At 40.6% G+C, this 24801-nt stretch overlaps 1 protein-coding gene across 2 annotated transcripts; it reads left to right on the forward strand.

The window, feature by feature from the left end:
• The first annotated feature begins 240 nt into the window (after positions 1 to 240).
• KDSR (3-ketodihydrosphingosine reductase) lies at positions 241 to 24801 on the forward strand. Of its 2 annotated transcripts, none has more exons than XR_014513393.1 (10): positions 241 to 544; positions 4928 to 5017; positions 7225 to 7281; positions 10518 to 10583; positions 10730 to 10825; positions 12584 to 12775; positions 15788 to 15871; positions 18575 to 18658; positions 20209 to 20467; positions 20522 to 24801. XR_014513393.1 is itself a non-coding variant. In XM_083449604.1 (10 exons), exons 1-10 carry the CDS (start codon positions 416 to 418, stop codon positions 22386 to 22388), a joined length of 1011 nt encoding a protein of 336 aa, XP_083305730.1. In that variant the 5' UTR covers positions 260 to 415; the 3' UTR covers positions 22389 to 24801. The 2 variants fall into 2 exon arrangements, 1 of the variants encoding a protein (XP_083305730.1); XM_083449604.1 differs by having other exon boundaries at positions 260 to 544; positions 20209 to 20310; positions 22278 to 24801.

Here is a 24801-nt window from a genome sequence, read left to right on the forward strand (position 1 = left end):
CAGCTCCGCCGGCGGGAAACCGAGCCAACAGCGAGCGGGAGAAGAAAAAGACCGTTTCTTTCCCTCACGACCGCTCCCTCCCTCCCGCGCGCGCGCGCCCCCGCCCCTCAACGGATCGCCGGCCCATCCGTCAACCAAGGTCGCGAAGGCCAATCCTCGACCGAAGACGTCACCAGCGCGCTCTCTCCCGCCCTCCGGGCTCCAGGCAGCCAATCGTCGCCGAGCCTTCGCTCCCGCTCTCCAATCGCGGAGCGGAGCCCGCCTCCCCTCCTCTGAATGTCTTCTCTAAAGCTCTGACAGGGTTAGCGAGTCAGTCGGCTGCAGGCTGTCGGCGGAGTAGGTTGGCGTGGTCCTTCCTCTCCTCCGTCCATCGTTTCTTTCCCGCTGTGCTCCTCTCTCTCACTCTGTCGCAGAGATGTCCGGGGCGGTTCTGCTGGCGGCGGCCGCCGGGGTCGTCGTCGTCCTGGCCTTCCTGCTGCTGCTCTACATAGTGCTGCCCGTAAGCAGCCCGAAGACCATGCCGCTGTCTGGAGCCCACGTCGTGGTGAGAGCCCAGCCGAGGTTTCCTGGGGCGGTTTGCGGGGAGGAGGGCAGCGGGTATAGAAATGCGACATCCTCCTGCCCTTCGAAACCTTTATTTCCATACGTTGATCTGTGTATCTCAGTGTAGAGGGGAAATAGCAGCTCCCCCCCCCCCACAAAAAAACCCCTCTTCCCCTTTCAAACTGCGCAAGCAAAATTAACACCGTTGCTGAGGAGAGATGTTGTCTCCTCCCCCCCCCCCCGCCAAAAAGGGGAAAAAGGGGGATTCAGGGATGTAGCGCTTGACTAGTAATTAGAAAAGGGTGTGGAAGGTCTGGGTTATGTTTAGCCTGAAGCAAAAGACGTGTTTTTTTGTTTTTCCGAGGGGGGTGCCATTGTTTATAATTAGGGAATATTAGGAACGAGCTGGGTTATCTTTTAGATTTCCCCTTCCTGTCTGTAGATGCGCCTGTTTAGAAGCAGACTAGTTGCACCCAAAAAAAAAAAAAAAAAAGAAAGAAATCGTTAAATAAGATCTTCCTCTCTTTCATATACCTGTTTTATCTCCTGGGAAAAGAAATGTGGGCTGGAAATCTTGAATTAAACAAGGCGTAATCTCAATTTATGGGTTTAGTAGTGTGTGCTGCAAACTGAATGGCATTTTAAAAAAGAAAAGAAAGAATGCTACTGCTTGGAATCAGTACCATATACATTTCATAGACTCATAGAGTTGGAAGGGACCTCTGAGGATCATCTAGTTCAACCCCCTGCATTGCAGAAATATGCACCCGTACAGGGGTTGAACCCATGACCTTGGTCTGAGCTATACTAGTTGGTCTTAAGGTAGGGGGTGGGGAACCTGTGGCCCACACTCCAGCATCATGTGGAGGGGCACTGGTTCCTCTTTCCTGTCTTAAAGGGACACAATCACATACAAAATTGTGCTGATTGTCTTAATGTGTTATTCTCAGTACTGCCTACTAACAAAAGGAGGTGGAATTCGGGAGTTTACAATATAGATATTATCTCTGTTGAGAGAATAGACGATTAAGAACCTGTAGCTCCTGGGTTACGGTTTCCGTTGGCCATGCTGGAAGAGGCTGATGAAAGCTAAAGTCCAGCAGCATTTGGAGGGCCACAGATACAGATGTCCACCCTAATGTAGTTGAAAGTCTGGGTTCAAGCCAATTCATCCCCCCAGCAGTTGCTCTTAGTTGTGCCCTGTGCCCCTTTGGCCACCATAGAATACGGTACATTTTATTACATTAGACCATAGCTCTGCAAAGCAAGATAGCAAAATTTAAACTAGATTACAGAATTTACAGAAGTTACCTAAATTATATTTTTATATTCTCCTCCTTTAAAGTGGAGAGGATCCAAGGGGAGCTTGCCACCATAATTCATACCCTGTACAGATACGTAAGCTGGTACCTTCTCTGGACAGTAGAGAAGTGGATACATGTCACTTCACAGCAATCACATACCTAAAATGAAGCTCCAAATGTGAAGCATGATTTGTACTATTTATTTTAAGAGGAACAATTCCATGAGTAGACAAATGACATCATGTTATGAAGATGGAGACATGTGCAGAGATTCTTGATGTTGGAGCAATTGCTTAATCTGAGTCAAATTCATTATTGGTTCTTTGTTTATAATCTGCACAAATGATGGTGTGAAGCATGTTGTTCATGAAACTTATGTAAATGACATAAATAGTGGACTTACAGCCAAGCAATTTAAACATTTTATAGCAGGTCTTCGCCATTTTAGGTTTGGCTGTGTCTGGACGCTTAACTGAACTTCTCCTTTCTTGTGCATATCTTTTTATTTTCTCTTTTTCTGAGGAATTTTGTTCCATGTGTGCAATGGAAGAATCTGGTGTCAGGAGAATGTTGTCTTTGCTAAATTGAAGAATAGGGATTCTGAGTTGACCTTTGCTACTTAGTGTTTGCATACAAAGTGTTGACATAGAGTTATTGCATAAGTAAGCTGATAAAGAGGGACGTGGGTGGCCCTGTGGGTTAAACCACAGAGCCTAGAACTTGCCGATCAGAAGGTTGGCAGTTCGAATCCCCGCGATGGGGTGAGCTCCCATTGCTCGGTCCCTGCTCCTGCCAACCTAGCAGTTTGAAAGCACGTTGAAGTGCAAGTAGATAAATAGGTACCGCTCCAGCGGGAAGGTAAACGGCATTTCTGTGCGCTGCTCTGGTTCGCCAGAAGCGGCTTAGTCATGCTGGCCATATTACCCGGAAGTTGTACGCCGGCTCCCTCGGCCAATAAAGCGAGATGAGCGCCACAACCCCAGAGTCGGTCATGACTAGACCTAATGGTCAGGGGTCCCTTTACCTTTACTTTAAGCTGATAAAACAATATGCAAGATTTTTAGTTGATTTGAAGAATTGTTTAGCATGCGGAGCTGCTTACGTACTAATATCATATGTCTAATCATATGATATTATGATTAGACATATGGTACTGAAGACGAAACATGCTAAAAGGAAGGCACGCTTGGGAAACCCTCACTGTGATGCAACTCCCGCCCGGAAACATATGTCCCCACTGTGGAAGCACACGTGGATCCAGAATTGGCCTCCACAGTCACTTACGGACTCACTGTTAAGACCGTGTTCTTGGAAGACAATCCTACTCAGCTACGAGTGATTGCCAAAGAAGAAGAATCATTTGTGATAAAGTTGCCTAATAGCAAATAAGCCTTACATCTATCAGAACTTGGAGGGGTATAGCTATCATGTTTAAAGGTAATCCTTTTATCCATAATCCTTCTATCCAGAGGGTTCACAATGCAGGTCAGTTTCTCATGCACCTTCTCATGCACCGTCTCTCATTCATTTATTCTATATCCTGTAATTCTTCCACTGCCTTTTGTAAGGGCTGAAACTGGCCCTGCAACCACTTATCTTCTTTTGTGGACATAAAACTGCACTCCCTTCTTACCAGCAACATCAACACCGCTATTGCCACTAGGAGGTGTGGTGGAAACAAACTGGAACTTCTTGTCTGTGTAGGAAAGAATTGCTGTGTAACAAACCTCATATTTTCATTTTAATGGCATCTTTTTGACATCCTTCTGTATCCTTGCACCAAATCACACTCACAAACCCTCCTTTGGGCTTGTAGATCTATGAACTTATCTTCCAGGGTTTCTAAATGGACATTCTATACCAAAGTATGGAAATGCAAAGCCTCATTCTCATCATTGCTGTTGCAGCAGAAGAAACCATTTTTGTTTGTTCTTTTAGCCAAGCATTCCTAATTCTGACTAATTCACCTGGTATCAACATACAAGCTCTTCTAAAGCAGTTGTACAGGTGAGATATTTCTAGTCACACAATTCTTCCCATAAGGAGGACTCCAGCAAAGGATGTCATTTGTTCTTATGGCTTTAGCCTGTGAAACCACTGGTGGATTTCCTTGAAAGTTTAAGTGGTATATACTTTTTAAATAAAATTTAAAATAACAGATGTGCTGCCTTTGAAATGAGGAAAATATTATTTTTTATACTTGAATAGTGAGGGAGAAGAGGTCTTCTTGAGAGATGATACTGAAAGGCTGCTTGTTTACAGGAATGAAAGATTTTGCCACTTGTGCGTTTTTGATTGGATTTTCCATTAAGCGAAGAACATTTTTTATCCTAGAAGTTGCCTGTACCATGCTCTATCATGTTTTGGACATTGTATAGGAATTGATAATCTAGCATGTGCAAAACTGGATCAAGAAGTACACACTGAACTAGGAGCCTCAAATCTGGCACTGCTTGGGCATTCTAAGAAACGACGACAACCACAAAATCAGCACAGTTTTGAAAGGTTCATTCTGCCATCTTATTTTAAATTGTATGCAAACAGAGATGAGAATCTGTACATTGATCTCAGGAACCATCATGCAAAAATTGATTACGATGTTTTAGGAGCTGTCCAGATGCATAGCAAACAAGTATCCAGAAGTAGTAGAAGTTATGCTGCCTGTGCTTTAACTTAGGCGAGTTCATTAAATTGCCAATTTACCTAAATTATGATCTTGGTATAGTAATATACCGGAGCTGAAGGGGTATGAGTTTGTTCATAGATGCATCTACCCCCTATTTGCCTTCCTCTACCCCCTCCCAAAAGTAATCTTTACTGTGTCACCATGCTGAAAGTGAGCTGGGATGTCCATAGACAGCTTGCAGCTTTGTGATTGTGGTGGCAATTTCAAAGCAATAGTTGTGGACAGTCGTAACATTAGAAGCTGTCCACATGACACCAAGAGGGGAAACACTATTGCACACATGTGAACAGGCCCAGAGTTTGACCACTCTCTTCTCTAAAAGGCTTATAATTCTAATGTCTATGCTGTTTATCAATTTAATCTATATGCTTCCCCCCCCCCCTTCTCTTAAAAGGTAACCGGTGGTTCCAGTGGCATTGGGAAATGCGTTGCCATCGAATGCTTTAAGCAAGGGGCTTTTATAACACTTATTGCAAGAAATGAGGTAAATTTCTAGCATGCTTATTTAACAGTTATGATGCCCTGAAGCTGTTAATGAAAGGGTTTGAAGCAACAGTAATTATAACTAAAGCCCTAGTATTTAATTAAATAGTTAAAATCCTTGGCTCCAATCCTACTAAAGTTCACCAAATTTGAAAACAACAGGGCTTAAATTAGTGATTACTGTACTAATTTTATCTGGATTGGGGCCTTTGTTTCTCCAGAATAAATAAATAAATTACTGTTAGAGTTTGAATACAGTGTTTGAGTTAGCGAGAGTATTAAGCCAAAGCCAAACTGCTTATTCTATTGGCTATTCCATTTATAACCATTTACCTATGGTTGTGGGGTGTGGGGAACCTTTTCTCCTCCAGATGTAGTTGAATGCCAACTCCTATTCCAGCAAGCATGGCCAATGGCCCAGGGATAAAGGGAGGTGTCGTTCAGCAACATCTGGAGCACCAAAGTTTCCCCACACCTGGCCTGTAGATTCAGAGGCACTCTAACCATTTCTTCAGGAAAGTGGAATATGAGCAGCATTCATGTTTTAAAAATTGTTTTCTGCTTTGCTAGTATCTTGGATATTGCACCAAAGCAGAGAGTAATACTCCCACTTTTTGCACTCTTTTCTACTGTGAACATCTGAAAGGGGAATTTACTTGCATATCCACTCTCTTCTCCTTAATACACTCAAAGCCATCCTTGGTTTGTTTCTAAAGTCTTCTAGTATAACCGAGTACAAAATATAGAATTCCAATCTTTGGAATTGGGAGAAGCAACAAGCTTTAAAGCAAGATTAATATTTAAGTCTTGCAGTTAGCTGATACATAAAATATTTGTTGGTAAATAAGCTGAAATAGCTTTTTTTCTCTGTATTGTTTTGATTGAGGATGTGCTGCCTGTAAGCTGCCATTTATTTTAATCTTCTAAGCATCTATAGCCCACCTTTCTATGATAAAATCAAATGCAAAGCATTTTACAGTTTACAAATAAAATAGAAGTCATTAAAATTTAAATTGTTTTATTGTCTGGTTAGTTTTCAAGCAGCAGTAAAAGAAAAAAATAATAGAAACCAGCAGATAAGCTAAGAGCCTATCAAAAGGCTCAACTAAAAAATTCCACCACAGTAGAACACTTAACTGGAGTTTGGTCTTCAAGGCTGTGTTTGTGAAGTTAAAATGGTATGTGGGAAATTATCTTGAGCAGTGATAGCCAGAATTGCAGTTCTTCCATTTTTTAACAGGAGTTTGCATGAGGGCGTGGTGTCAGCAGTAGGCTGACAAATGTTTTTTGTTAAAAGAATTCAGTTACCTGTCTGAATTCTTGTAACTAGTACATGTGTGCACTGGGAAGTTTGACTAATCTTTACTTATCTTGTAATGCAATACACTTAGTATCTTGGGATGTGCTAGACTAAGAACTAAGTGTTGTATCCAGTGAAGTCATCCCATTAATGCAAGGATTCCCACCTGTGCAACAGGACTTCTGCATACAGTGGTACCTCAGGTTAAGAACTTAATTTGTTCTGGAGGTCCGTTCTTAACCTGAAACTGTTCTTAACCTGAGGTACCACTTTAGCTAATGGGGCCTCCTGCTGCTGCCGCGCCACCGTGCGATTTCTGTTCTCATCCTAAAGCAAAGTTCTTAACCCGAGGTAGTATTTCTGGGTTAGCTGAGTCTGTAACTGAAGTGTCTGTAACCTGAAGTGTCTGTAACCTGAGGTACCACTGTATCTCTCCTGCCTCCCAGATGTGCTCTGGAGGGTTGGGGCCACCCCCCTTGCAAGGGTACAGGGAGGGGGAGCAGAAGTCGCATTGTTCAGGCAGAAGTCTTTGTGCAGGATATCTGTATGGTATATAGCCTATTGGCTACAGTCATATACACACTTCTGTAGGAGTGAGACTCATTGAAGGCTTTGCCCCTTAATTAGATATACACAGAATGGCACTGCATATGTCATATAGGCAAAGCCAAAGCAAACTTCTGAAAATAAAGTATAACAGTGGATTTAATTTACGTTGGCCGAAGCAGAATGTTGTAAATATTTATAGAATTGGCAGTAAATTGACCAAGTAAGATGGCAATTCCTAAATGCATAAAGCACCCAAATGTTTGCTGCTATACTGCATTTTTTTTTTTTTTAGAATACTTTCGTTCTGTCTATCTTAATTGTTTTAGCAGAATGTTCCAAATGTGCTTGTTTAATTCCAGTGCCGGCTATTGGAAGCAAAGAAAGAAATTGAGAAGTTCTCAGTTAATGATAAGCAGGTAAGATGACTATATTCTACCAGATCTCTCAAATGTGTTAAGAAAATGCATGTTGTTTCTCTGACTTAATATAGAGCAGCAGTACTTGAATTACAAGTTATGGAGTAAATGTGTAGATAAGAGAAAATTGAGTAGCATATTGTGCCCTGTATAGTCATGCCATAGGTACCTGAAAATTCTGTTTTAAAGAATTCTAAGTAATCCTAGACACATCCTGCAGTCAAATGCCTTCTTTGGATACTATTGTGTTATGAGCTATAATGCTAATACTTTGATTGCAATTTAAGAAAAAGGTGGGGTCAGTTCTTTTATGGAAAAACTTATACGAAGCATGAAAGTGACATGACTTGCAATATAGAAGGCTGAAAATGTGCTTGATGTGCAATATTTAATGGTCTCTCTTTTTTCCTAAAAGAATAATTCCTGCTTCTGAAGTTTGTCTTGCCTCTGGGGTATTATCAGTAGTCATTGGCAACAACGTAAAATCATTTCATATTAGAGTGTTTTTTAAAGTTCTGTGTTAGCTACGGTTAAATATGACTAAAATACCATGCCAGTTTTATGAATTTGGCTCAATCTTAATTTATTCTTGAGATATCAGTATCTTTTTCTTGGTGACTTTGCTACCTGCCTTTTAAAATAAAGCTAATTTTTGCACAGGGATGATTTCATGTAAGCCCTAAAGATCAATATGTGAATGGGTCTTTGGCAATTTATTTTATGAATTTATATTCTGCTTTTCAGCTGAAGTCCTCAGAGCCGTTCCCAGTACTTAATAACATGTAATGAATGTGTCAAAAAACATACACTTAAAACAAAACAAAATTAGCCTCACAAGAGCAAGCCCCAGGTGTTGTCTTCTCCTGTGCCTCTCTCTCTTGCTTTTGTAATGTCTTGGGGTTGTTAAACATTTCACTTCATCAGTCTTTAATTTTGTCTTAGGTTCTGTTTAATAGAACATAGGAAGCTGCCATATATGAAACCGTACCATTGGTCCATCTAGCTCAGTATTGCATATGCTAACTAATAGGGATCTGTTTCAGAATCTCATATGGGATATACCGGTATCTCTGCCCTGCCGGGAAATGTGAGGGACTCATGTTCTACATGCAAAGCAGATTCTATACTGCTTCTTTCCCTGGCATGTCGATCCCAGGCCTCAGAGAGGTTAGGCTGGCCTCAACTAGAGCCAGGGCCTTCTCGGCCGCAGCTCCAATCTGGTGGAACGCTCTGTCACAAGAGACTAGGGCCCTGCGGGACCTGACATCTTTCCGCAGGGCCTGTAAGACAGAGCTGTTCCACCAGGCCTTTGGTCAGGGCGCAGCCTGACCCCCTCCTCTGGCAATCTGCACAGAATCTTGCTTAATGGTTGCCATTAATTTGATTTTAATTAATTTTTATAATGAAAGGTTTTTACAATGTTGGATTATTTTGATTGTTGTTAGCCGTCCTGAGCCCAGCTTTGGCTGGGGTGGGCGGGGTATAAATAAAATTTATTATTATTATTATGCTTTATGGAAAACGAAGACTTAAGTAGCGGTAGAGAAAAGAAAAAGAATTTCATATGAGACTACAATCTGTTCTATAGCAGCCATCAACAAGGATGAACAGCGCAGTGTGGTTTCCTAATGCGCTTCTAAGCAGCTTAGAAGTGTTTTTACAACACTACAGTGTTTTTACAACACTACAGTGTCCATTAACAATTGCATCACTTCAATTCAAAAGAGGAAGAAGAACACTCTTTTAGAAAGAATTTGGTGTTATTGAATATTCCATAAGCACTAGCTTTCTAACTTGCCAGTTGGAGCCATCCAACTCCTCTCCTGCGCGCTTTTCTGAGGGTTCTCCTTCCATACAAAAGCCAATTTTAGGGGGTGCATAGCCGGGCAGGAGTGGGAGGGAAACCCCATTGCACAAGTGAATGTTCTTGCACAGAACTTGTATCTGATGGGACTTGTTAGACGAGTTCCACCCATTGAGGTCAATTGAATAGGCATCCACATGGAATTATTGTTGTTATTACCTGCCCTTCACCCTAAGCTCCAACGGCAGGTTACAACATTAAGCACAATATTAAACACACAAAAATAAGGTGGGTCCTAAAAACATACACCTCAAGTGTCAAAGGCAGGGTAAAGAGTTGCGTCTTCAGCATTCATTGGAAGCTGAATTATTAAGGACTAGAAAGGTTGTTCAGGCTACAGATGTCTGCAGACTTTAGACCAGGCTTCCTCAGCCTCGGCCCTCTAGATGTTTTGAGACTAGAATTCCCATCATCCCTGACCACTGGTCCTGCTAGCTAGAGATAATGGGAGTTGTAGGCCAAAAACATCTGGAGGGCTGAGGTTGGGGAAGCCTGCCTTAGACAAATTATAGCAAAGTGTCATTGCTATAATCCTGTGGTGAAACCAGTTTAAAGTTGGCTTTTGAATCCTGACTTGTTTAAAAGCCATTAACCATAATTCTCTATTTGCACATTAACGGGAATTTATGTTTAACTGCAGCTGCTAGGTTTGCTTCCCTGTTTACATGAAGTGAGGGAGCAAAGGGGCACTTCACTGAGTGCATGAAAAAGTAATGCACATCCTGACTTATTAGGATTAAATTTGATAATTCAAAGCTCATCTGAAAAGTCTGAGCTAAATATTATTGCTTTGGAATATTAATTGGTTCTTCTCAAACTCCAAAGCAATATAATATCCCAGTACTTTATGTAGAAAACAGGAACTCTACACTCCTCTCAACTAAAAGTGAAAGGCAGAGAAACATACAATGCACACGTTGAAATACCGTATTTTTCGCCCTATAGGACGCACTTTTTCCCCTCCAAAAATGAAGGGGAAATGTGTGTGCGTCCTATGGGGCAAATGCAGGCTTTCGCTGAAGCCTGGAGAGCGAGAGGGGGGTCGGTGCGCACCGACCCCTCTCGCTCTCCAGGTTTGGCGCAGCTGTGCGCAACCCTAGGGAGCCCGGCGCAAAGTTGTGCAGGTCTCCCAAGGGTTGCACAGAGCTGCCTGCATTCCTGGGCTTCGCGCGGGGGGGGGGGAGAGTTCATTATCCCCCCCCCCAAAAAAAAACCCAAGGTGCGTCCTATGGGGCGGTGCGCCCTATGGGGCGAAAAATACAGTATGTCTCCTTACCTGTGTTGCAAAAATAGTTTACTTGTTGAATTAAAAATTTGTCCATTTTACACTGTACATATCAAATGATATGGTCCTTCTTTTCCATTCACATAGGTTGTGCATTCTATCTCTCTTGATGTTTGCAAAGATGCTGCAAATGTGGAAAGGGCCCTTAAACAGGTAAGGAAATACTGGTTTTACCTGGCTGGCTGGCTCCCTCCCCCCATTTTTCAATTGCAAGTGTTTATTGCAGAAATGTTCTGCTGACAGTAGTGATATTTATAGACACAAATTTGTTATCTCACCTGGTTTTTTTTCCTTTCCAGGCTCAAGAGAAGTTGGGTCCAGTTGACATGCTTGTAAATTGTGCTGGAACATCAATTAATGGAAAGTTTGAAGATATTGACATCAGTAAGTTTGAAGTAAGTGAGCCTGACTTCTCCTGTTTGAGTATGTACTGGTATACTAATTCATCGGCACCTAGAAAATCACACCAGATTGAGAAATGCTTTTGAATGATAAAATTATATATAAAATTTACCTAACTTGTAGCAGCACATTTTATTGTCCATTTCAAATAAATGACCTAACATTGTGTATTTTTTTTCTAATCCCCCCATAGTTTTCCACTGGGTTGAATGTTTTATATCTGTGTCATAGACCCAATAATTCTTATTAGATATTTATCGTGTCTAAAAATGTTTGCTGCCTTTAAGCATCTATTATGAAAGGCCTTTAATTTATGTTGTGAAAGACAAGTTCTTCATACGCTATTGTTACATAACTTTCATTCCTTGGGTAATACTTGCATGAACCACCACATAAACATGAAAGGAGAGTATTTCACAGCATGCAGAGTAGACAAGTATGTGGGAATAATACTTTTTCTTGAATACTTATATAACTGCAAAAGTGTATACAAATTTAATAAATAATAATAATAACAGCAAAAGTGGGGCTCCCTAATTCAGCCCATCTCAAATGAAATGTTTGCTTCATGTTGATGTTGGTCCATAAAGTCTCTTCAGTGGCTGACTTGTAAACAGTTCACATAAAGATTAACTAGGCTATGACTCATTTTCTCCTTGGTATATCATAGACAGGGGAGATGCAAAGTGCTCATAATTTCAGCACCATGCGCCAGCACACTGCTTATTCACATTATTAAATCATTATTTGTTCAATAATAATAATAGTTTCTATACTGCCCTTCATCCAAAGATCACAGGGCAGTTTTCATTATAAACCATAATAATAATATTATAATAATTTATTAATTATACCCCGCCCATCTGGCTGGGTTTCCCCAGCCACTCTGGGCGGCTTCCAACTGAATATTAAAAACAATACATGGTTTAATGTAACATGTGAACCAAGCCGTTAATTAGTTTCAGAGGGAAAAAATTGAGAAGTGATTTTATAAAATTAGAGCAGTTGCAAATGTCATTTTCTACTAGTTCTCTACTCGGTGCAGATTATGTAATTAGTAAACTGTTGTGTCTTAAATTTTTATTTACTGGATATAATTCCATTGCTTTATATATATTAACCGTTTGCTCCCATGCTTGCTCAGTGTTCTCTATACCAGAGATGGCTAACTTTTGGCCTGCTGTAGGTTGTTGCCCTCCAATTACCATCATTCCTTACATGCCATGCACGCTAGCTGCGCCAGTGGAAGTGGAGTCCAGCAGCATATGGAGGGCCACAGGTTAGCCATCCCTTTTTATTTGGGTTCAATCCTGGAGACGCTGGGGAGCAAATTTGGGATATTCTGCAGGTAAAACATGTATTTTACCACTTAGCTGCAATGTTTCCCAGTTTAAAAGTTTGGCCACCCTTGTCCTCTCAGCAGAAGTTACACAGGAAATCAAAACAGCAACCACATCACAAAGGTTACTGCTCAACATCAAAGGAACCCCCAAGTGGTTGCCTTCCAGCATGTTAATGGACTATAACACAGCATTTTACAGCTTGGAAACTCCATTTGTAACATGCAGCAACATCGTCCATAGTAGGAATTTTGCACCTGTTGGTGATGAATATTAATATTGCTGAGGCCTTGAGTTTAAAGCTGCAGACCAGCAATCACACTTCGTTATTTCATTTCATTTACATTAATATTACACTTTGTTAATATAAAATCTGTTAACTAGGCCTCCGACTTGTATATTTGTCTACAGCAATTGATGTCTATCAACTATCTGGGTAGTGTCTACCCAACTCGGGCAGTAGTTACCACCATGAAGGAACGGAGGAGGGGAAGGATTGTGTTTGTGTCATCCCAGGCTGGACAAGTTGGACTGTTTGGTTATACTGCTTATTCTTCAACAAAGTTTGCTCTTCGAGGACTAGCTGAAGCTTTGCAAATGGAGGTATGATTCTCTGTTCCTTACCTGTATGTATCTTATAGTTTCTCTGTATAACATTAACAACAACAACAACATATAAACAAAAAGAGCTAAAACCATAGGGGGAAATAATTAAAGAATCAAGTAAACATTAATAGTATTAGATAAGAATATTGTACAATATAGTGTTGCCCAAAAATTACACAAGCAGGCTCAGCAACATTCAACGCTGTTTACAAGGCATAGACTTAGCTATTCTGTTGCAATAAGTTGTACAATATTCCAGAGCGCATGACACCATTCGGCTCATAAGGCCTGTATTGTATACGATTTGCAAAACTGTTCATTTAGTAGGGTTAGTTGTCCACCGGATCAAAATGAGAAGTAATAGTGCAGGCAGTGTATTGAGCTGCTGTACTCTCAGATATTGTAGATCTGGTTTTGGGCAGAGGGTGCATACGCAAAATCACATAGAGCAAAGAATCCCCAGGATCGCCACCTTCCTGCCCAGCTGGAGCTCTAGAAAGGCAGCTCCCTCTTTCCCCCTCTGGTAGCTCTTTGTCCTCCCTGTGGGCAAGCCAGAAGTACAGCCTGGAGAGCAACTGCAGTGCCACCACCGCTGCCACAGCTCCTGCGTCTCACCAGGAGTGGCTGGGCCTGCCCTTGCCAGAGAGGCACCCTCACAGTGTTTTGGATTTGCTGCAGCCCTTGCCAGCTGACAGTGTGGAGCAAGCCAGCCAAGCTGAGGGACTGGCACTTTATGCAGCTGCAGAACCACCATGCACACCTAGGAGGAGGAGGAGGCAAGAGCCTGAGATGGCAGCAATGCAAGCAAGGCATGTGTTGTCTTACCCAGGTTTGCTTGTTCCTCCCCCTGCTATACTTCATTCGACCCTCTTCCCGCCGCATATCTCCTGAGATCCCAATGAGAAGTTCCCTCCCAGTAGCGGCTGGTGAGGTGGCAGAGGCAGAGGGTCACTGCTCTCCTTGCTTCCAAACAACATGTAGCTTTGCAGGAAGGCCTTCTTCACCAGGGTGTTTCTTGCAGAGAAGTGGCAGGAATACTATTTTAAAAGGGCGAGATTTCTCCTTGGCTTTCTGCTCGAGATAAAAATAAGAGGCTGCAGCCAATAGTATAAAGTTGAGTTGCAGAAGCAGAGGTGTAGCAAGTTCAGGTGGTGCAGATATTTTTTTTTGTCAACCCCCCCCCCCATCTAAATTATTAAAAGAAGGGAAAATAAGATACTTGCAGTTGCAAGTGTTATTTTCTGGTTTATATGCTTAACATTGTAAGCATAAGCACTTAAAACCCCTGCAGACACCATGGCTTCAATATCAGCCAGAAACAAATTTCTTCTCACGCACCACCCCATTTCTCTGTTCACTATCTAGCCTGATGGTAGAACTTGAACTTTGCACACTATTTTGCAGTAAAGGTAAAGGGACCCATTAGGTCCAGTTGTGGCCGACTCTGGGGTTGTGGTTCTCATCTCGCTTTATTGGCCAAGGGAGCTGGCGTACAGCTTCCGGGTCATGTGGCCAGCATGACTAAGCCGCTTCTGGCAAACCAGAGCAGCGCACGGAAACGCCGTTTACTTTCCCACCGGAGCAGTACCTATTTATCTACTTGCACTTTGACGTGCTTTCGAACTGCTAGGTTGGCAGAAGCAGGGACTGAGCAACGGGAGCTCACCCCGTCGCGGGGATTTGAACCGCCGACCTTCTGATCGGCAAGTCCTAGGCTCTGGTTCAACCCACAGTGCCACCTGCGTCCCTATTTTGCAGTCGATAGGCCTAATAATGGAATTGCCCTAATAAGGATGTTTGTTTTCCTTATGGTTCGGTGCAGCTCCCTTTACTTTTACAATGCCGCTTAAAACAGGTGGCTAATCTGTGTCCCTCCAGGTGTTGCTGGACTACAACTCCCATCATTCCATACTAGTTGGGACCAGTGGGGGACGTAGTCCAGCAACATCTGGAGGGACACACGCTAGCCCCTCAGCCCCCCGTTTTAAAGCTGACCGTGTAATGCACCATATGAGAAGCACAAATCCCTTTCAAGGGGCCATTTCCCTCCCCTCCCCCTTGTGTTTTTTCAAAGTATCTGCCCTGAACAACTCTGCAACTCAAACACTTGCTCATTCTTTTGAGACATTTGAGTTAGTCCTAATAAAGTTCAACTTCAGCTATTGGGCTGCTGTTGTTTTAATTAAATGGACCATTTCAAAAAGAAACTGATGTCCATAGGCTGCAGTTCTACACCTACTTTCCTGGGATGAATTCCCATGGAACTCGGTGCAGCTTACTTCTAAGTAGACATGCAAAGGAGGGCACAGTTGTTTAAGCACCATCTCAGCATCTCACTGAACAATGAGAAACAATTTTCATGCTAACGTGAATACATTCTTATATTAATTCTCTCCTGAAATGTTGGATGTATGGATCTTAACTTGTGTTTTTTTGGGGTGTTAGGAGGCACTGGTGTATCTCTTGGCATCATCCAGCTTCTATGTTTGAAAGACATGTTTGTTTGTTTATTATTATTATTCGTTCCTGAATATCTGGCACACATGGACCGCAATAATCATATGGACATAGAAAAGCAGGGGGGTGGGGAGACACATCTTGGCAGCTTTATTGTAAATATCCCTGCTACATAAGAATAGCCTTGCCTGATCAAAGGGTCCTGTTCTCTCCCCTCTTGTCCATCTCCAGCTAAGGCAGGGACAGTGGCGGAGTTAGCTGCATGGGTGCCCAGAGCCCATGCTGGGCACTTGGGGGGGGGGCAATCCACTGCGCATGGGGGTGGCGGGGCAAGCCCCCATGGTGTGCCTTTTTGTCACCCTCCCAGGGATGACACCTGGGGCCGAGCGCCCCCCTTCCTACGCCCCTGTGCGCAAGTAAAATGTCCGTAAGATACAATCCCACTATATGCCTCTTTGTTCATATTACGTTGTATATCTTTGTGAAAACAAGTAAGCATGGGAAAGCTCAATATATTAGAGTGTGAACTAAATATTTTTCTCAACGTAACAGGTAAAGCCCTATAATATCTACGTAACAGTTGCCTATCCTCCAGATACAGACACACCTGGCTTTGCAGTGGAAAGTCAGACAAAGGTAATTTTATGTTCCTCTTTAGTGTCATGCAAAATACTTACATAAAGTAAAAGGATCAATAGGTACAAAACAAAAAAGAATGATCCCATGATGTGCTTAATGCTAAATCTAAACCTTGAGTATAAGTGTGTATTCAACTTTTAGTCACAGGAAAGGTGTTATATTGTGTCACTCCTTGGTATATACAGTGTTTCAAAAATTCTTAAACAATCTTCATTCTTGTTCGCATTTGTTAGCTTTTACGTTTTCCTGGTCTAAGACAGATATACCATATGATCTTGCTCATTGTTGCCAGATCAGTTTCCAAACTAATAGGAGGGACTTCTTATTTTTCTTCCAGTATTCAGCATCTGCCTTCCAGAACCATATTGAATATTTTTTTACTTTCATTTGGTAAAATAAATTTTATATAAATGAGCATTAAAACTTTTAAATCTTAAGAGATGGAATATTCCAAAAAGTTAACTTATTAATATTTTATACAACATTATGACAATACTTGCTTGTTTCTGGGCATGTCCATATTGAGTTCAACCATATGGCTTTTTAGGTTTTAAAAAACAAAACCTATCTTGAAAATATTCACATAACACTATTTTGATATAACTTTTTTTCTTTTTCTTTAACTGATTCTATACTGTCTGCTGGTTTTCATCTCTATATTATTCTGTTGAGTTACTTTTTGGGTTTTTAAAAAGCAATTAAGTGCAGTTATTATCCACTTCTGCATAATGCCACATTGAATTGGTTTAATATTTCATTCTTACTAAAATGCTGCATAAGCAAGATAGAAACCAACAGTGAACGTGTAGGAGACAAATATTTAAACTCAACTCACACTTTCCATGATACAGGACTAACGTTACTAATTCCTTTGCTTAAATTCTTATCTTATCCATCCACAGGGTAGCATTAGGTAGAATCTGAAGGAAAACCTCCAGCAGGTTCTCTGTTTCTTCTTAGTCAAATATTCTGTGCAGGAGGTGTCTCCTCAAAAGCTGTCCCCCCCCCCCGTCTTTTCTGATGGGCTATCGGGTGGCCAACTCCCAAGAGACTGCGATCTACTCACAGAATTATAAACTGGCAGTGATCTACCCCCGTTTTTGGGGGGTTCAGGTCAAAGTTGTTGACCTTTTTGGGGAAAGGAAGGCCCTGTTTTTTGGGGGGTGCAGGGCTAAGTTGTGCAGCTTTTTTTAGGGAGAAGAAAAGCCCAGTTTTTTGGGGGGGTTGGTGAGAAAGAGAAACAGCCACTCACCAATAGATCGCTGGGGAAACAAAGAACCTCACTGAGGAAACTTCGTCTTCCGTTCTGCAGATCGCGCATCAATGGAGGGCAGGGCGAGGGGGGGGCGGAATGGGACCCAGTGATCAACCACGATCTACCAAATCCTCCCGGGGATCTACCAGTAGATCCTGATCGACCTGTTGGACATCCCTGGGCTATAGCAAGTTAGGGCATAAGATCACCATAGAAATCTTGCCAAGTAATTTCAGATGAGGCTTACTTGTTTGTCCTAAAAGTCAGGGCTGATAAATAATCTAAACCTGGATCTCTTGTCTTTTTATAAAATGTTGTTTCTATTGCACCACCTTCATTTATTTTGATGTTATATATTTAAATTAAAACTTAATGTAGGTTGATGTAGGTGGATGAAACAGGAAGAAAATTGTGTTTAGAGTCATCTGGTTTTGCGTTAATAATCAGTGTTGCATCAATCTTTTACTGTATTGCCTTGAGCATTCTTGTTGCACATTTAACAATCATACAGCAATAAAAGTTACCAAACAAAACCCTCCTACAGGAGATCTTCGGATTGTTCTTAGTTGGCCAATGTAATGAAAGTTTTTGAGTTTGCCTTTAATCTTGCTTTTGAATTGATGGTAGGATAGCCATATGCTACTGAGCTCCACATTCTTTCACATTCATTGTTTCACTTCCTAATAGTTAATAGAAAGCTGGTTTGAAAACATGAAAGAAGACTATCCTTTTGTAAAAAAACAAAACAAAAAACTTTAATGGTCTGTGATCCTAAAGAATGTTGTCCCCGCCCCGAATCGTTTTTTAAAATCTGAAAAATCTGAAAAAGGATGAAAAAGACAAACACTAGAACTCTGTGGTATCAGGCTTAATGCAAGAATAAATATAGCTCACATTTTTATCTTTTCTAAACATTTCTACAAGATCATATAGGCAACAATGCATTCCTTGAAGCGAAGTTTTATAAGCAGGCTCCTTAGGTAGCAAGAATTTACAAAGTTGATCTAAGCTAATGGAAATCATTTATAAAAGAGTTAGAGCCAATTCTCCTGGGAGCATAATATCAATTTATTTTTCTGTAATATTTGTGTCAGAGATACCTGCTGAATATGAGAAAACTGTGTCTCCACATAAAGATGTGTGTTTGATAGCGACCAGCAGAATGTTGCATCTAAAATGTTGCACTAATTCTAGTTTCACTCTTCCTATTATTAAAGAAAACTGCATGTTCGCTTAGAATTTGCATTCACTTGTAATCTAATGATAAATATAATATCAACAAATGCAACTATAAGCACACCTCTTGACCTGAATATTTTTTGTAAAAAAAAAATGTCCAGATGGTCTTATGTTTCTTATCAGATGTGAGGTGAACTGTGCTTGTACCTGGTAACATTTCATCTGCTGTTATATGTATGTAATCTCTTTATTTACTTTTGCTCAAGATTTTAGAGACTAAGCTTATTTCAGAAACATCATCGGTCTGCAAACCTGATCATGTGGCCAGAATAATTGTTAAAGATGCCGTTGTAAGTAAAATGCTGTATTTGTATAAAATGCTTTTGTGGGTGGAAAACATGGGTAACTTGCTAGTTTATTATAAGGGGAAAGGCTGTCTGTGTTTGTCTACTACCTTTTCTGAATACTAGAATCTTTATATAAAGAGAGCCTTTAGATTCAATCCTAACCCACTTACCTGGGAATAAGTCCCATTCAATTCAGTAGGACTTATTTCTGAGTAGATATGTCTAGGATTGCACCGTTTTAAACAGTGCCATCATTATACGTGGGACCTTTGCGTAGGCAAAATTAGAAAGGGCCCTTCTCCCAAGGTTAGAAATTTAAAGTAGACACCAAATAAAACTGGGGATGGGATACAGTGGTGCCCCGCAAGACGAATGCCTCGCAAGACGGAAAACCCGCTAGACGAAAGGGTTTTCCGTTTTGGAGGTGCTTCGCAGAACAAATTTCCTATGGGCTTGCTTCGCAAGACGAAAATGTCTTGCGAGTTCCTGCGATTTTTTTTTGCTCCCCACCCCCTTTTTCTAAGGCACTAAGCTGCTAATAGCCTTTTAGCAGCTAATCCGCTAATCCCTTAAGCCTTTAATAGCTGCTAAACCGCTAATAGCGCTAATCCGCTAATGGGGTTGCTTCGCAAGACGAAGAAACTGCTAGACGAAGAGACTCGCGGAACGGATTCTTTTCGTCTTGCGAGGCACCACTGTAAATGTGGCAGTTGCCCTTACATGTAATTGGTTCTAGTTACAAATTGTCCCTCTACCTGAACTGCGTGCTTACTTTGAAAGATGGTTTGTGTTAATGGATTTTGTTTTGTTCTGACTTTTTAAAATGGATTTTCAATGACGTTGTCATTTACTCTTTTTTCTTCTTTTGTGTTTCTTAATTAAAGGTCACTTCACCTTTTTTTATTACTTAATATATACCATCCCTTTGCAAATGTTGAAATATTATTACATGGGCGCAGGTTAAAAATGCATTTCAAATTTTAAAGTAGTAGACTTGATATTCAAAACCTCAAGGAGCCCTGTTTCAACACAGGTTGACAGAAATGGCCTGATTCAAGTCTGGCACATGGTTCCTTTTAAAAATAAACTACTTTGGGAGCCAATCTTGGCCAACAAGCACAGTATAAATAATAGTGGTGATTCCTAGGTTTCAAAAGGGTGGAATATAAAAATAGCTGTTTCTGTACCACAGGCATTTTATTTCACAATAATTTTTTTAAAAGCATGTGTCTGCCTGAACCACATGTATACCACTTTGGGATATTAGATGATGCTATATATATGTATATATATATATATATATATATATATATATATGCTTTCGTAGATTTTCACGAAATATATATATATTCAGACTACAGGTACAGTCTTGTCCATGCTTAAACAGAAACACATACCTTTAAGATCAGAAATTTTAAAAAATCCTGTCAGATTTTTTTAAATATAAAGTATTAAACTCCTCTTGCCCCTTGGTAAGAAACACATCCTATTTTTATAAAATTGTTTGGAAACCACCTGACTTCTTTCTCCATTCCCCCCCCCCCCCAATCCAGCAAGGAAAATTTGCCAGTTCTGTTGGCACAGATGGTCACATGTTAACAATATTGACTGGTGGAATGTCGCCTATCTCTTCTCTGGCTGAAGCCCTGCAGGCGGTATGTAACAAAGTAATATCAAATGATGAAGTTTCAAAATCTGTTGTGTTCTTTTAGTGCTGTATTCTACTTCTTGGCAGCAAAAGCTGCTCTAGCCAATGAATTGTGAGATAAACCCACTGAGGTCCACATGTATTTATTTTGGTAGAGTTGAAAGGCGGGCCATCTTGTGCTCGCTTCGGCAGCACATATACTAAAATTGAAACGAAAGGCGGGCCATCTTTTATTTTTGTTTCAATTAATAACCTATAACTTGATCATACCCAAAATGTTTCATTGAGCAACATCAATGTTTCTTGCCCTATGTTTTTTTTTTAATTGTGTCACATTTCTCTATTAAAATGTAAAGCTTATTTACTATGATTAAAAGCTAGACCTGTCTGTCAAAACAGAAGGTTCTCTGACCACACACCTTCTTCTGCTCATTCTCTGGGTGTTTCCCCAGTCATCTTGGGTTCTTTTCCCAGAAAAGATAACTGGGAAGGGGGAAGAACAGCTGTGCATTTAGCTTTATGGAAAGACAGGAAGCAGAGGTACTCAGAAAGTTAGGTACACCCTGATATGCCTTGGCACACCTTGTTAGTGGTGCAGTCCAAATAAGTAATAAGAGACCACCCCTAATCACCTTGTTGTTCAGTTAGACCAGAGCCACTGCACACCCCTACTATCTGGGAGATGGATAACTGGGTTTAGGTCCATCTTATTCAGGAAGCATAGCAGCTGCCAAACAGGCTAAAGCTGGTTTGAGATAACTTCCCAACCATAAATCCAGGTCAATAAGTACCACAAACACACACAAGATGCATGCCTTCTGCTTCAGGATTATAGTTCCATCCAGAATGATAATCCTTTGTCAGATCATCAGAATCTCTGACCTGCAATACCTGTTTTAAGCTTCAGTATTCGGCTGCCTTTTGTTCATAGCAACATCTGTTTTGTTAACAAGAACAAATCTCTTAACTTCTTGTGAATTGGTTCACATGAAGTGCCAAACAATGGTTCTACTTCTTCCCCTCCCATGCTTTGCTTATTAATTCCTGGTTTGTGGCAAAGAATGTGCTGTTGTGTCCAAACTGAAAAACTAGTTTGTGATAGGCTTGTATCCTAGAATGGAGGTCATGTGCAAACTGGAGCGTGCCTGTTGCAGCAAACTAGGAACCATCTAAACCAAAAGTCAGATGTGAAAGGGAGAGCATGTGAGCGCAGAGCTTGCTCTTATATCACCAAGCCATAGTTTGGCATATATGAATGTCTTGCATCTCCTTAATGTTTACCTGCAGAAATTGCCATGTATTTCAGAAAGGATAAAAAATGCATAGCTAAACTACTGAACTCATGCAAGTAAAGCTGGAAATCATACAATTTGGATTTGATCTTGAGATCAAGCAGCTTGCAAATGTATGCCTATGTTAAATTGGACTGTTGCTACCCATCTGGCAAATGTCTCCTCAGCCTTGCTGGGCCTGCTAAACATTCATTGAATCATAAGGTTGTTTCACATTGTTTGCCTGTGACTTTTCTACTGGTTACCCATTATTATTCTCCAGGGAGCAATGCAACCCTAAATCATGTTCTCTTCTACAAATTTAAAACAGCACTAGTCATTCTGTAGTCTTTTGCATTGTTTCTGCTTCAGGTAGATTGTTGTGCAGATACATGGGGCAGGTGATTCATTCACTAGCTTCCAAAGGGGGGGGAAATTATTAAAATAAGGTCCCTTCCAACCATGTGACTATATTTCATAGTACTTTCAAATAACTTATTAATTTATTTTAATTAGAGAACAAAATATACATCTCAATCTTTGTTTAAATAAGACTAATCTTTAATAGAACAGTCCTTTTTCACATAATAATTGAGTGCTTGGTGAACCACACTTCTGATCATCAAATCTGATGAGAGAAAATATTAAATGACCACTAAGCAGAAGTATGTTGAATAAGATCTCTCCTTCTCTCCCTTTACAGCTTATTTTCCTGGGCTTTTTCCGCTTGCTTGCCCTGTATTATATAGCAGGTTTTGACAGCATAGTTCGTCGTTGCATGGCAAAAAAAGAGAAACCTGAAAAGACGGACTGAAACAGAATGGGTGCTATTTAAAAAGTTGGACAGTTTGCTGCTAAATGGGACTGTATCTGTGGCCTGAGTATGTCTCACAGAAATGTGGAAGAGGTGATATCTTCGGTGGTGAAAGAAGGAAACTGAACTAGAAAAAGAGACTATGCAAAGGTGCTAATGAAGAAAACTGGGTTTTTTGGGTTATTGTTGCTTTTCTGTGATTTCAAGGAATAACCAGATTGTTGCCTTAGAAGTAAGCTTTTTGAGAAGAGTAGAACTTAAGAGTGACCTATTTTGATGGTAATTCTGGACCAATACTAATTGTCAGCAGTGATGAAAGAGTTAATTCTGTTATCCACTTCTTAATCCGAGGACTGGTTTGGTAAATTCCTCCCACACAACAGTAACACCTCAACTTTCCTACAGAAGGCCCAGCTTGTGTATTATTTTGATTACATGGTTTCTGCCAGAGAGCTGGACCTTGTAGGCCCTGTTCTGCATGAGTTGGTTCAAATGGCTGTGCAAAGTCTAGTCAAAGCAGCAAAAACTATCCAAAGATGAAATATTTCAGCTCTGGGACAATACATGAATTGGGCCAAAGTCTTTTGTGAAGAGGCAGTTTTTAAATATAGCTTATTAATTTGTTGGGGGGAGAGTTCTCTTTAAATGAGATGCCCCCTCCTTGAGATAGGAGGCGATATTTGCATGTGGATATTACCAAGTTGGAGAATCAATATTTGAATTGGCTCTTGGGAAACCTCATTTGAGATTGAGTTTTCTCCCACCAGATTGTTGGATTTTGATATTCCGCTCTTGACACATGTGGTGAGTTGTGTTAATATTGTGTTAAATGCTATATTAAGGAATTTCTTGATGGCAGAGCTTTACGCATATGATCTCTGCAGGAGAAATGACGTATGCTTTAAATAGTTGTAGATCTTCAGCAGAGATCAAGGACCCCCGATCCTTACTGAGATACTAGGGGAGAACTATAAGCAAAACAGAAGTTGTCCATTTTTTCATTATCTGTAACACGTTCATGTTTATCTTTGCCAGCTCTGTAAAAGACAGATGGGCTTTAACACTGTAGAAATTGAAGGAGAGAATAGGGTGCTAGAGAGAACTATATGTAGCACAAGGAAGTGCCTAGGTCCTTACTCTGATGGTGCAGTGGAACTTGCAAAACTTTATTGTTTCTAAGGTTTCATTCACAGCATGCCAATCTTATTACCCACATGGAATCTGGACTTACACAAAGTCCCTGATTGGATTTTGGGAACCATATTTGCTGTGTATAAATTGACTGGTTCCCATTGGTTGCAGATACGCCGAACCCCAGTGTTGAACTGGTTCATAAAAATTTCTGCTACCCTTTGTAATTTTCCAAGTGCCTAAAAGACTGTTAAGAGACTCTACTTGCCAGTTTGTTGGTTAGCCAAGATTTTCTTTAAGAAATAAAATAAAAAGGGAAACACTTTTTAAACTGCCCTTTGGAGAACATTATTCAAATCAAGTCCAGCAGCTTCTGGTTCAATTATAGTCTTCCAATTTTAATAGATTTTTAGATTCTCAAAATAAATGAAATCACAATACCAACTGCTTGAGATTAATACTACAGTAGTTATGTTTACTTGTTTTTGGTACAGTTACCCAGCTGTTTTGTAAGTAAACCTGGAAAGTGCCAATCCAAACAAAAGCACTTGGAGCATTGGGCGTTTTGAGGGGCTGAGAGGATTGCCTGTTAGAAGGGAAGGAAGGAAATAATGTAGAAATAATAACGGATAAACTGGGCTTGGTGTAGTCGCAAAAGCATAAAAACTTGCTTCGTATCATTCCGGTTAGTAACTGAGTCACAAAAAGCATCTTTGCATGTATGTCTTGCTACTGTTTTAATGGGAACTGTTGGAAGGAGAATTTGCTCTCCCTGTTTGCCATAATGCTTTGGTTTTCTAGACCTACTAGGATAGCCCTTCAAGCTGACCAACACACTTAGTTCAAATAATAAATTCTAGATCCTTTAAAGCAATTTGGACATGCCAAATAATCAACAGTTTAAAGAAGAATGAATCTCTTCTACATGTGCTTAATGACATGTTAACTTTCCTGTTCATTCTGCGCCTTTACTGTGCTTATCTGTGGATGGATTATGCCCTTGGTTTCTTCAGTGTCTTGAACTAAAACAAAAAATTCTAATGTTATGGAGCATTATCGCTCATTTGACTCGAATACATATAATAGTATGCTAAAGAACAAATGGAAGTGGGTAACTAGCTTACAAATGTATACTGTGAAAAACTTTAGGCACTTTTAAATGTTAATATTGAATGAAGCTAAAACTCATAGCTCATTTATGCTTGCTGTTTCATGAAGTGTTGTGCCAGAATACTAAATTTTAATATTTTGTATTCACCAAATAAATGAAAATTGCATTTAA

Source organism: Podarcis tiliguerta (genome assembly GCF_965153285.1).
Source record: "Podarcis tiliguerta genome assembly, chromosome: 7".
NCBI lineage: Eukaryota > Metazoa > Chordata > Lepidosauria > Squamata > Lacertidae > Podarcis > Podarcis tiliguerta.